At 37.5% G+C, this 13,443-nt stretch overlaps 3 protein-coding genes across 3 annotated transcripts; 2 read left to right on the forward strand and 1 right to left on the reverse strand.

Moving 5' to 3' along the window:
* The first annotated feature begins 72 nt into the window (after window positions 1–72).
* LOC145465382 (mediator of RNA polymerase II transcription subunit 10-like) lies at window positions 73–4,576 on the forward strand. The gene is made up of 4 exons (XM_081449161.1): window positions 73–806; window positions 1,820–1,903; window positions 2,733–2,835; window positions 3,175–4,576. The coding sequence occupies exons 1-4, from the start codon at window positions 670–672 to the stop codon at window positions 3,268–3,270; spliced, it is 420 nt and encodes a 139-aa protein (XP_081305287.1). The 5' UTR covers window positions 73–669; the 3' UTR covers window positions 3,271–4,576.
* Window positions 4,577–5,839: 1,263 nt separating this feature from the next.
* On the forward strand, window positions 5,840–7,108 carry LOC145466024 (histamine N-methyltransferase-like). The gene has a single exon (XM_081449809.1). It carries the CDS (start codon window positions 5,904–5,906, stop codon window positions 6,915–6,917), a length of 1,014 nt encoding a protein of 337 aa, XP_081305935.1. The 5' UTR covers window positions 5,840–5,903; the 3' UTR covers window positions 6,918–7,108.
* A 1,711-nt stretch (window positions 7,109–8,819) lies between these two features.
* On the reverse strand, window positions 8,820–13,301 carry LOC145466741 (PRELI domain containing protein 3B-like). The gene is made up of 4 exons (XM_081450450.1): window positions 13,189–13,301; window positions 10,236–10,559; window positions 9,884–9,986; window positions 8,820–9,660 (listed from the first exon to the last, which is right to left on the reverse strand). Exons 1-4 carry the CDS (start codon window positions 13,218–13,220, stop codon window positions 9,439–9,441), a joined length of 681 nt encoding a protein of 226 aa, XP_081306576.1. The 5' UTR covers window positions 13,221–13,301; the 3' UTR covers window positions 8,820–9,438.
* Window positions 13,302–13,443: the final 142 nt, after the last annotated feature.

Raw genomic sequence — 13,443 nt, forward strand, 5'->3', positions numbered from 1 at the left:
CAAGTGAAACACTTGGCTACTGAAAATGATAAAAGTGACAAAGGGCTAAATGTGCTTGCAATTGTAGCTACACTATAACCACTAACTCGCTACTGCAGTTAATTTCCCTTGTTTTTAATTTGCCTTGTTGTTGTTGTTGCTGTTGTTGGGTTTAAGTTGATGAATAGCTGTTTGTTAAAGCTGGTCCATGAGCAGGTCTAATCTTTTTTCTTAACCTGTGATTAGGTTGAGAATTTGAGCATGTTCGACATTGAAACAGTTCACTTTTATTATGTTGTTCCAGAAAATATCCCCATCCCCCCTGAAATGCCAGGTTTTTGCCTTGGCTTCTTTAAAATTTTGGCTTTTGAGCGTGAGATCCCCCTCCAATTTCCACTAACCCTCGTCGGGGTGGGCATGGATATTTTTGTCGGGGTGGGTATGGATTATTTCTGGAAACACACATTTTACCCATTTACAGAGGCAAAATATCTGGAGTTGCTGAGTGACCTTTGCTCGGTCGCTCGGCGTTTCGTGTTCTTCCCCTTGGATTTTCGAGCAAAAGAGAGACTGCTCGAAGGGGCACAGCCCCAGTAGAGCTAGGAAACATCCACTCAGGGGGAGTAGGCTTAGGTATTGTATCGATTTTACCCATAATGCGGTGCCCACCTGGAGAACAGGAAGTCCAAGATGGCGGATGACAAGGTGCCAGAAAGGTTTGAGTTGTTGGAGCAAACAATCGAGCAATTTGTAGAAACAACGCGACAAATAGGGATCATTGTGAGCGACTTTCAGCCTGGAAGCCAGGGAGTTCTTAATCAGAAAATGTAAGTGGCGGAATAGACAAAACTGAGCACGGAATTATATTGATGTACTTTATACTGTGAAGCAAACCGTGAAAGCCTATATAAAATCTGTGCTAGTTATGTCGTGGTAGTATAGGCCTTAAAAAGTCATTTTCAGTAGTTTTACTGTTGTTGATAGCTTATTCAAATGTAACACCGCACGGGCTATACTTGGCATGGTAGAACACACTATTTGGGGTACAATTTGGTATAAGCTTACTAAATAAGCACGATTAAATTTTTTGCAGTGGCTAACAAAATTTCACGAGCCCGTAGTGCGAGTACAATTTGTGGTCTTTGAAAAACTTACAAGTGCTTATTTATTCAAAATTACACAAGAGTAATCACGTGGTTACTTGTTAATAATGCACTTAAAAATATACTAGAAGTCTTTCTAGACATTGTTTCCTTAGACAGGCTGCACTCCGCTTGGTATTCCAAATATCTTCAAAAATTTCCAAAAATGTTTACAAAAATTTTGTCAAAGTTTGAAAGTCTTCAGCAAGTTTCAGGTGAACTTCAGAAATCCTTAGAAAGGTTCAGGATCAGGGTGTTCAAATGTTCAAAAATGATTGGCCAGGTGATATTCATTGCTCTTCAAAAGGGTTCAGGTAATCTTTGGAAGTACTCAGATAATGTCAAATTACCTTTGGTTATCTTCAGAAGGCTTTGGTTGAACTTTAACCACCCTCAAAATACCTTGGATAACTGTTGGCTGTCATATCAGATGTCTTCATATTAACCTCAGATATATTTGTAGTAATTTGCACTGTTGTTACAAATTTGCACAGGCCTATGTTTCAAATTTGCACTTGTGTTACTAGAAAACTGGACTACTTTTTATCCAGTGAGAATCAAGTAATTATAATTTCAGGTGTATTATTAATCATGAAACACAGCTACATCTGTTACAAAAGTAGTGATTCAGGGCTATGCACAGCATCACTTTTATACATTTCTCATGTGAAAAAAAACCACATCTTTGTGTTTCTCAGAAACTCAATGATAGACAACATGAGAGAAATTGAGAAGTGTAAAGCACATGTTCAAGATGTGGAGGTTCCCTTAGAAGTATTTGAGTAAGTAAATGAATATGAAATTTTGAGAAAATACCTGTAAAGGGTTTCACAATTTATTCTGGGGAAAAGAAGGGTAATTTTTGCCAAAAAGAGGTACTAGTGGATTCTTTGGGAGGCACACTCTAACTGAAAAGTACTGCAATGGTTTGTGAGTAACTTTGAAAGTATGTAATGGAACACTCTTTGCACCACAAGAACTTCATTTTCAACCTGTAATAGGTGTGTGGCAAATATCCTAGGCTTGTGAATGCCATTTGCAGTTGCAACCCAATCTCCCTGGGGTCTGCACACAGGTTGTGGAGACTGATGCCAACCTAAAAAAATCAAAATCCAGGTGATGGCCAATTTTACCAGCTTGACCATGAAAAAAAGTTGTTTAAAGTAGAGCTCCCCTGATTCAACCACAAAAATGCATGAAACTACATGTAAAAATAAAGGATAAAATCCAATGTTTCAGAGTAGTCGTGACTCCATTATCAAGGCAAAATATATGTTAGATCATGGAGTCATGACTACTCGGAAACGTCAGATTTTATCGTCTGTTTTTACCGTTTTATGTTTGAGAAATCTCTTTTAATATGAAACTACATGTATCAAAAAGTTGCCCAGAAAAATTGTATTCGGGTGATCTGTATGGGAGACTAGGAGAATGTTGCTTCTCCCTTGTTAAGAAATTAGGTTGGTCAGCCATTCTCTATAGAAATATTTTGTTAGGCTTACTGGTGTGTATCAATAAATATGGCTGAGATTGGTGCTGCAGAGTAAAGTTTGCTACTTTTGAAGTTCTGTTTCCCCATATTGTGTTAACATAATGGTTTTTTGTATACAGGTACATAGATCAGGGAAGAAACCCTCAGTTATATACAAAAGACTGCATTGAGAAGGCACTTGAAAAAAATCAGCAAGTAAATGGAAAAATAGATGCTTACAAGGTAAGGTACACAAAGTAAACACAACATTCTGTAGTAAAGTAGTGAAGTCTGAGTTCCCTGTTATAAGACCAAGCAAATTTATGGCTCAAACAGAAAAATAAGCAGAAATATCTTGTTTACTGATTGCTTACTGATTGCTTTGCAGCTTAACTATTCTGTTAACAACCTTTTTTACTTTTTTTTATTCAAGTTCGCCTGACTAAAATACTTAGATACATAATTTTTTTATTAGGCAGGGAGACCACAAAATATAAGTAATGGTGTTGTTAATGGTACTGGAATTAATTGTGTTACCTTTACACAAGCAATATTTGAATGTTTTTTTCTTTCACTTTGCAGAATTTCAAGTCACTCTTGGTGGAAGAACTGTCAAAACATTTTCCCAAGGAAATCGACGAATATCAGAAGATCAAAGAAAGGCAGTTAAAGACGTAATAGAAAATAAGATTTTATTTTTGTCAGAAAGTAGTTGTAATTTGTAAATATGTAAATAAAAGGCCTATGAATCAGAGATCAGCTTTTATTGGTATTTGAAGTTTATCAAACTCCTTTGATAAAACTGTGTACTTTCTGGTAACACTGAGGGTGATGTATGGTTTATTACTAAGGGGGTAATTAATTTTTAATCCTTAACAATAATATTTTGCCCAGCACCTTTTGATATAACCCAACTGAAGGATAGAGGTTTTTGACAGAAAGCTCAAAGTAGAAAAAAGTGACCAGGATATACAGATTTGGTTTTCGTTCCAGAATTTCTGCTAGTTCACATTACGGAAATTCAACATTTTTCAGATTTTCCGGAACCTTTCCCAGGAAATTTGCCCCATTTTGAAAGTTCGGAATTTTTAGTGCAATGAAAAGCGCCCTCTTATTTTGGAGACATCGAAAAAGATGTACTTTCAGAAGTCAGCACCAGCGAAAATTGATGGAAACTGACTTGTTTCCCAGTTTACTATTTGAAAACTGTGTTTGCTAAACAGCCAAACCAAGGTGGCCATTTCGATGAACTCCTCCATCCACTTGTTGTAAAGCGCTGATGATCTTTTTGTTGCAAATAGCGCCATATAAGAAATACATGATTAACGAATCATTATGAGAACTAATTTTGTAGTGGTACTTGTGATACATTGTCAATTAAAACAGAAGCAAGAGGAAATCAGGGAAACAGAAACTATTTCCAAAGACATTGAAATGTCACGCAGGCAGTACACCGACTTTCCCTCCGGAATAGTCAAAATGATGAACTCGACTGATACGACCAGTCTGTCTGGCTCCAGCTGCAAAACTCGATAGACGTTTTCTCAAAAAGGATTCAATCATAAGAAATACTGTGAATGCTTTGTTTGTTTTTAACTGCATTACGTAACGTATACACCATGCGTGATGGCTCGTGATAAACAGGAATAAAGCCGTTTGCCGCATTCGAAATGGGAAAAAACGTTCGAGTTTTCCTTTTTACATTCCTCATTGATTTCAAGGTTTTTAGAAACCTCACTTGTGTCGGACTTACCTTGTACACTGACAAAGATAACGTTTTGTTTGCAGTGCAAGCTTTCTTGCTGGATTTTCGAAGTTAGTCATTGCACAAAAATGTCAACGAAACATTTCGAGATACACAGCATTCTTTAGATAGATTCTTTATACAAACAACTTTATTTGACAATGAAGATTTTCAGAAATTGGCAAGACTAAGTCCTGATGTGGACCTGCCCAACTACAACTACTTTACTAATATTAGATGCCTAAGAATAGAGAGCTTGTAATCTACATTCGTACAAGGACGTGCCCATACATTAAGATCTCGTAGATTACTTCTAGTGATTCAATGATTAAATGTTAAAATGAATAAATGCTAAGTAAATAAGTACATCACAAACTAGTAAATAGAATAAATTTTTCAAAATATATAAAGACTTTACACTTTGTAGTTACAGTACAAGAACATCGAATTTAAAAGATGCCTATTTGCTTGAGCCTGTTCTTAAATGACATGATCCGGTAGAAGGTTGCATGTTTAAGCAGCCCCGTGCTTGAAAGTAGACCTTCCAGCTTCAGATCGTGGTCTAGAAACCTCTTATTTCAGAGCGTTCATGAAGCTATAACTTGCTTCTGTCTTTGTTGTCTTTGTTCTATCTTAGCATAGCATTTTCACGTACACGTCGTACACGTCGTACACGGTATGAATTTTAATGTGATATATAATGAAGTGTCAAAGGCCACACCTATCATTTTAGCGTCAGAGGCTGTTGTACCTGGGACTGCAATTTGTCACCCAAATGATGAGAATGTAAGGACTCGGGAATTTGGACTGTGTATTTAAAATTTATAAATTCTTTTTTTTTTTTTTTTTTTTTTTGCTATCAATAATCTCCGCCACTGTGGCGAAAGCTACGGGAGTTTGTCCTGTTGTCTCCAAATTTCAGAATACAGTCAGCAGTGGTCTCAAAGACTAAGACCTCAAGACCCAAGACCTAAGACCCCCTCTGAGTCAAAAACTAAGAAGTAAGAACCCCTCCGAATCTCAGCTCAAAAACTAAGACTTAAGACCCTCTCCGAATCTCAAAAAGTAAAACCTAAGACTCCCTCTGATTCTAAAAAAGCGTACTAAGACCTGAGTTTGCTTTTACAACTTAAATCAACAATATGTGTACTTTTTGTAGCCTAAAATCGTTAGCAGAACAATGGCTGTGCACGTGCGTTATTAATCTTTGTACATTTCTTAGCCGTCATCTGCAAAACTACGACTGGAAATGATTAAGTTTTGCATATTTTGGAGAACGCGAACGCGTAGGCTAATTTTTCTTTTTTTCATTTGGAATTGAACGCTGGCGTTACATATTTAGCTTGAGCAAGTTCTGAGACCGATAGACGCACTGAACAGATCCAGACAACTGCGAAATTCCAAGGTAAATTCGCCGTCTTTCGAGACATGTGACGTCATCATTTTACTAATTCTACTGAAAATTTAGTTTCATCAAATGTAAGCCCCCCTAATAACTTCGCGTTTTTACAACGTTTAAGCTCGACAGCGTTCTTCATTTTGTGACAGAGCGCGTTTGAATTTCCATATGCGGTGCGTGACATCTATCACATCCCAGATTCTTGGTTACGCTATTTTTGATGGCGTGACTGCCTTATTGACCGTAAAGGCCTGGGAGAAATCCGTACTTGTTCTGAATCGTCTCCTGGCTAAGATGGATCCTTCTGCCACAGAAAAAGAAGATTCATATCTCACTGCAATGGACGCATATGGAGAGAAAGCACCAATAATGAAAACGATGACAGACTTTGTGCAAGAAGTCGCTACTCACGTGATGGCCAATATCACAAAAGATGGCATCCCTGTGTTTCGTGTTCTTGGAGTTGGCAGTGGGCAAGGACAAAGTGACCTCAGAATTCTAACTGGTATTGCAACAGCGATAGGATCATCCCAGACAAAGAGACCAACCATTCATTCTGTTATCATTGAACCAAACGATACAATGATGGCAGAGTTTCAGACATCTGAGTCATCTTCACCACAGCCTCTCACAAGTTTGGCCGATGCGTCGTTCGAATGGCACTTAATGAGCTTCGAGAAGTTCACCGAGTCTTTTTCCCAAATCGGGAGTTTCCACATGGTTCATTTTGTTGCATCTCTGTACTACATGGATGCCGAAACATCTCTTAAAATCAGTTATCAATGGCTTGCTCGCGGTGGAGCAATGTTTTGTACAGTCGGACCAGAAGAGTCGTTTTTCCCAAAACTATCAAGAAAGCTGCACGGAAAAGTAGATTTGGGCTCCATTCACAAATTTTACACTGAAGTAGATCTTGTTAATATTGCCGTGAGGAATAACTGGAAGTATGAGGAACTGTGGAGAACGAACTACAGTGTAGACATAAGCAGCTGTTTTGATGAGTCATCAGAAGAAGGCAGCCTTCCACTCGACTTCTTGACCCATAAGCAAGATTTTCGAGCCACTGCCGATGAAGCCTTTTACAACGAGGTCGTGGATTTTTTGAATGAACAATCTATCAGCGATGATAATGGGAGAAAATTAATTAAGCCAGAAATTACTGCAGTTGTAATTTACAAATAATCATCCTACTGGTCTGCTATTATATGAGAACCAAACCATGTTTATTTTGGCATTTTATTTATTTGTTAAATGGTCGGCAGAGCAGCTCCTTTAATGACTCTGAACTTGAAACAATCTCCAACAAGTTTGAGTTGATTCAGGAATTAATACAGTTGAACCTCAGGTCGCAACCACCTCTCCTCAGTGACCAGTTTTCCAAAATACCAAACATTTCCAAGTCAAATCACTATATTTGGAACCGCTTGTAAGCGACGACCTCTCATAAGCGACCGTGACCACTTTTAGAGCTAAAAGTCTGAATTTTCTTTTGTTTTTAACCTCTCATAAGTAACCATTTGACAGACAATCATATCTATGATGAAATTCTCAATTGTGATTGGTTCTCCGCACGCCTATTTGTCATGTAATTGGCATGTGATCACGTGGGTGTCCAATTACAGGTGTTTTTGCTCAAAAGAAGTTCTCAAAAGACATTACTTTTCAATTCTGAAATCTGTTGCAGACCGCTCAACCTCAAAACACTGAAAATCTGGAGACTGATGTAAAAAAATCTGATTGATTTGATCGACCGGCAGACAAAACCAAGTAAACACAGGTTCTAATTAAGAGAAAGTGTCTTTTTCCTGCCTAAAACGCTTAAAGCGTGCGGACCTTAACAACACGGCATCATTATCAGCAATTTTTGTCATTTTGAAAACATGATCAAAATGCCAGAGACTGGTAATGATGACCTAATTTGGAACAGGTCTTCTATATATGGTCATGGACTGTGTTTCCAACGAACAGGCGGATGAAGAACTGAACAGGTTTGTTAAGTTTAACTATGGACTTGCACAGAATTGGTGCCAGAAACTCACCTAAGCAAGCCAAAAATGAAATTATACACACGTTATCCTTTCAGCTTGTGCCTCTATTTATCGCGAGATTTGTCTGTCTTGTCATGAGACCATGAGATTGAAATGAAAACCGCAAGTCTCACGACAAAATCGTGGGACTTGAAAGGTGTGTTGTTGTAGATATGATTAATTAATAAAATTGAACCTCATGTCGTACAATTCAAGGCATAGTCATGCACACAATTTCAAATCAGCCTTGCACTCATCAGATTTTGAAATTACTTGCCCAATTAGTCCACTGACAGTCCAATTACTATTACTAATAGTGCAAAAATTGGATGTTAAGATGTTATAACATTACATTCCTGGATAGTTCAAGAGACGTAAATTTATCTATGCAAGGTACCAGATTTTTTCTCAAAATTGACTTTTCACATGAATAAAACATTTAAAACATGGCGTAAGTCTTTGCAGTTACCTTATGCTAATGAGGCAAAATTTTGACCCAATATTGTCTAAGCCCTCGTAAGCAACCACCTCCCGTGCGCAACCACCAAGGATTGACATTTTGGGTGGTCGCTAACGGGAGGTTCCACTGTAGCATAAAATATGTTTCAAAACTTAAGTTAAAGCAAAAAAGATAGAGGTAACAACTTAGGATTCCAAAAGTTCTGTTATAGGCAAAAAGGCATGCAAGAATTAACAGAATTTTTTTAAAACTTTGCTAAGTTGTATTTTATGTGCTTATCACAATCGTATTTCACTGAGCCATTTTCTGAATCATAAGCATTTCAAGCAAAAATTAAGGGTGTTTTTAAAAGGTTGTATTGTTGCTATGGTAACACATGCCATGATGATGACCACAACTTGTTCAACAATGATTGGATGTTCATGCGATACTTTTATTGTAGCATCACTTGATATGGTGTGGCAAAGTTGATCCATCAAAGTACATGTATAACTGCAGAAAATGCTGGACACTGTTGCTAGGCCACCTTCAAGATGAACCTCTTTGGGTCATTAAGTTTCATCACAAAAAACAGCAAAAATAAGACAAAATAAATGCAATTTTAAAATGGTGTTTATTCCCCTTGAGCAATCCAGTTCACCTACGGACTGCGAAATGATTTATTTAACCAGTATCCATTTCGAAGTAAGAAATATTAAATAACTGCTCATAGAAGATATCGCAAGGAAATTATTTCAATTTCCTTACAAACTTGTACAAAACAATATTTCAAGTTCATGAGTGGTGCAATCTTGCTCTCAGTCTCACGTTCATCTTGTTTGAATCAAATAAAGAATGAATCATGACTGATTGCACCAGAAATATACTGCATTGTGGAATGTGAATGGTAAATAATGTTGTCTTTCACAGCATTTGTTTTAGGGTAACTGCCCTGAACTCAAAGTTGGTTATTTTTACCAACTTTTCCTTGGTTACACATGCCCGAGTATCCATATTATTTTATTAGAGTCTCCTTGGAGACAATCTGACAGTTCCCTTTGATGCAAGTCTTTGGAAACATACAGTACATGATTTCCACGGCCACATTTCTTGCACCAGTTCACACCTTGAATGCTCTTGATCATTTACTGTGTGCTTCAATCTGCGTTCTCTCTCGAGCAACCTCTTGGCTTATTTAAAAACAATGAATAATTTAAAATTACAATGAAGCACAAGATCAGCTGGAGGGTGATTTTGATGATGATCCTTCACAGAATGCCTGTGGAAATATGGTAGCATGCTCAAGTCCATGCTTAGCTTGTTCAAGTTCTGTGTTTAACCTGCTTGTTGCTTGCTCAAATTCAGAATTGAGCCGACTTGTTGCTTGTTCAATATTGGTAGCCAAGTCTTGCACCTCTTTGTTAATTTTAGTAATAACCATCTCCATAGCTTGTCTTCCCTGAAATGAAAGTAAAGTTCCATTACCACTCAGGTAATTTATATTCACTTAAATGCTATTCTTTTGTTGCAGAATAATGCAATTCATAATGAAAAACCTGGTAAAAGTGATCAGTGGTATATACTGTCCTGTCCTGTGCCAGATTCTTGTCGAAGAAAAACATGGAAATGTGTTGGAATATTCAAAGAGAATTGTCCAGATGAAAAGAATAGTTGAACCTTACCTTTGAAGCATTGTTGACCATTGTGTTCTTGATGAGGCTTTCACAATAGTCTTTGAAGCTGATTCCAAAAACTTTGATAACTGTATCTTGATCAAGTCTGGTCCTAAAATGAATAGCATCCACCGTAAAATAAACCAATACTGAATCCTGCATGGAATTCACTTTCTTCATCACAGAAAAATATTGTTGAGATTACAGTGACCTAAAATGGTTCTTCCACCAGCCTTCCGTGGTATTAAATCAGGGCTGTAGGTTTGTTTAAAGGGGAAGAATGTTTCTTTCTGACTTTATTAGTGTGCATGCAGCAAAGAGTTGCCCTATCTCATTAAAAAAACAATCAATACCAACTCACTTGTCAATGTCCTGGTGTTGAGAGTAAGTCATTGTCTCATCTACATCCACCCAGCCTGACAGCGTTACATTCCGACTTTGCATTGTCATAGTCTTTTTCACTGGATCAACAACAGAATGTTCATAGGCATATCCAAGGTTACTGACTCCAATCATGTTACAGACCCACGAGGGTAAAAACCCCTCAGAGCCCACGAGTCGCGTTGTATGTAATCTTCCTTGTTCATCCACATGTCTATCCAAAACATCCATTGTCTTTACATTTGGATTAAGGTCATTTGGATATTTACGCCACACTGCTTGTGTAACTCGCTCCCAGCAGTGACTGAAAGAGAACAACGATAATAAGTATGTAGAACTTTTACCTTACAGAAACACAAGATGGGTAAATTCACCATATTATTTTTGCTTTAGTTACTACTGTGCAATAGTCAGGGGTTTAACAGATCTAACTGTTCTATGGATCAAATGTTGCCTCAGGGCTCGAGACTAACTTTTCAGCTTGCTAGCCCAGTGGCTAGTGACAGGTTTGATTCACTGGCCAAAACAAATTTTTCACTAGCCAGATGCAGACACTTGCAAACGTAGGCATCGATGTTATAATTATAGGCATCACTCAACAACGAAACCCAAAGTTTTTGCTTCCCTAACAGATTCCCACAGAACTTCCCAACTCGCTGCCAAAAAAACATTCCTTTCTTTCAAAATGCCTCATTCTCATGAACACAACAATTCGTTCCATCTCAACTTTATTTACAAGTTGCAAACATAAGCATCAATATTACATAGGCATCATTCAAATTTTCGAACTGTGAATTTTTTAATTTTTTGAAAGCGTACATGACCTTTAGATGCTGCACACATGAAACATGATCCCTAGAGTTTTGCATGATTTCACGCATGACTTATCATTAGCGACAAGCAGTCATTTGTCTTTGTCGCTTTTTACTAAGGGAAAAAACAAACAAAAAAGTCAATCATTCTTTCACATTTTAGTAATTTAAAGTTCTTGTTTGGGCCAATAAATTATATATGATATTTATTACAGCCGATGTTTTAAATTCTGCACGCTTTGATTCAATTTTGTTTCATGAAAAATTTGAAATTAACTTTTAATTGGTTTCCTCTGGGCCTCCAGTGCTCTCAAATTTTCATTTTCACAAGCCAAAATGGCTAGAGAAGCACAAAAACCACTAGCCAAAATGGAATTTTTACTAGTCTGTGGCTAGTTGGCTACCGTTAGTCTTGAGCCCTGTTGCCTTGTGCTTAGTCAAGAACTCTTGATTGATTTAGAAAGGTCTCAGTGGATGATAACTTCAGCATCTATGTAACATTGTTAGCTTGACTGAGGTAAACCTCACATCCTAACAAAATCGCACAGTATGATGCCAGCACGATGATTTAAGAATAGTTTGATTTGGATTTTTCTTTGCCTAAGACTATGGTAATAAATCTGAAACCAAGGAAACACGAATCAAACTAATTTGCAATCATTCTGACCTAAAATTCAATTAAGGTCATTCCCCAATATTGCATTGCACATCCCTACTGCGCATAATTTCACGCATGATTAGCGTGCGCGCATTCCAAAATGGCTGCTTTTTCTTTGCGGCTGGACCTCGCCATAGAAGTAAATCGTCATTTTCTCAAAAACAAGTACGGTGACCTATCATTTTCTTCTGTTGCATTGAATTGAGTAATAAATTTCTCCTTGTAAATAAATATGGGCCAATTCTCAGTGTTGAGCGAAAAACAATCACCGGAAATGTGAATTTAGCAAGCAATTGTGACTACAATCATGGTGCTAATATAAGGATTTATTGGATATAAACAAGGTGCTGATGCTCCGAAACGAACATGGGGACCCCTTATTTTTATTTCCAAATTTAAGTTCTTACAATATAAACAATCAATTGGCAAAGTTTGACAAAAATCTCAGTGCAGGTTCTATTTCAGTGGAATGACCTTAATATTACAGTATGTGCAAGGTCTAATATCATGTCGAAAGCAAATGCAAACATACATCTTTCTGAATCACTCATTACTTTCCCTAGGATCAATAATGTACCACTCCATAAACCCAAATTTAAACCCCATCTTAAGCTAAACATGACAGCTGCAAAGTTGTTATTTGGCTCTCTGCGTAACATGGTAGGTAATGTTACAACAGTTCTCAGAAAACCACCCAGAACCATTTACCATGAGATATTTTAAAAACTATGTTACCTGTCTTGATGATAAACTATGCTTTAGGAGTTAAGTCCCAAAACCTTAACCGTTTTGGATGATGCAATATACTACATGTACCATAGGAAACAAAAAATTAAGTAACTCTTTGTTTGACAGGCCTAGATATTTGGGGAAATACTGCTTACTACTTAAAATTGGAAAAGAGAGTTGACTGGGAGAAACATGGCAAGCTGTTATACAGAGCAACTTACACGGTGCTTTACTACGTAACTAAGGCCGCGCGCTAAGGGAGTGTTGGGTTTAATAGTCAAATGTTGCTGTCAGAGTCATGCTATTCTCTCTTGCTCAGTGAGAAGATAAAATAACAACTCCTGGATTATATGACAAGGTACATCTAGCTTTGGTACACTGCCAGTGCTTTCACCCTGTGTACTTTATTCCCCAAAGGTTAGCTTGACTGCTAGCTCACTAAGCTTAATATATTCGAGCTCTTTCGAAGTTGTGGAAATGAAAGTGTGATACCTAGATTCCCATCGCCCAGTTATTTCATCTAACAAAGATTAAACAGAGAATTGTATCGAGGGAGATCCCCGTTTAAGTTTCCACACAATCTATCAATGAATGCACTCAATTCAATCGAGGTTTCGGCGGCACCATGACACGTGAATATTTTCAGCACGTGAGAACAAACCTGCCAAAAGTTTTAACTCAACCTCAGTTTTATTTAAGCCAAAAAACAAAATTGAAAATACTGCAAAACTTACTTGAAAACATGCTCTGAGGACCAAAATTTCATAATTCGGACGAAGTTCCCTTTCCGCTGACACAACCAACGTAGAATTACGAAGATGTCTACACTCAACACCCTCGCTTCAAAATTTACGATCAAGTGCAAAGTCCGATCTTACGCAATTGTCAAATTTGATTGGTTGAGGAGTTTCTAATTATGTAATTACGATATGAATATGCGGTGATAATTATGGAGAGCGTTTGAAGCTACAATGCATGCCGGGAGATTT

This window comes from Orbicella franksi, chromosome 13 (genome assembly GCF_964199315.1).
Source record: "Orbicella franksi chromosome 13, jaOrbFran1.1, whole genome shotgun sequence".
NCBI lineage: Eukaryota > Metazoa > Cnidaria > Anthozoa > Scleractinia > Merulinidae > Orbicella > Orbicella franksi.

Bases quoted from the DNA above. Each gene is read 5' to 3' on its own strand.
- LOC145465382 (XM_081449161.1), top strand. From the start codon at position 670: ATGGCGGATGACAAGGTGCCAGAAAGGTTTGAGTTGTTGGAGCAAACA. The intron at 807-1,819 runs GTAAGTGGCGGA...TGTGTTTCTCAG, and splicing joins GGAGTTCTTAATCAGAAAAT to AAACTCAATGATAGACAACA. The intron at 2,836-3,174 runs GTAAGGTACACA...TTCACTTTGCAG, and splicing joins GAAAAATAGATGCTTACAAG to AATTTCAAGTCACTCTTGGT.
- LOC145466024 (XM_081449809.1), top strand. From the start codon at position 5,904: ATGCGGTGCGTGACATCTATCACATCCCAGATTCTTGGTTACGCTATT.
- LOC145466741 (XM_081450450.1), bottom strand. From the start codon at position 13,220: ATGAAATTTTGGTCCTCAGAGCATGTTTTCAA. The intron at 10,560-13,188 runs GTAAGTTTTGCA...GTTCTCTTTCAG, and splicing joins TCCTCAGAGCATGTTTTCAA to TCACTGCTGGGAGCGAGTTA. The intron at 9,661-9,883 runs GTAAGGTTCAAC...CTTTCATTTCAG, and splicing joins TGGTCAACAATGCTTCAAAG to GGAAGACAAGCTATGGAGAT.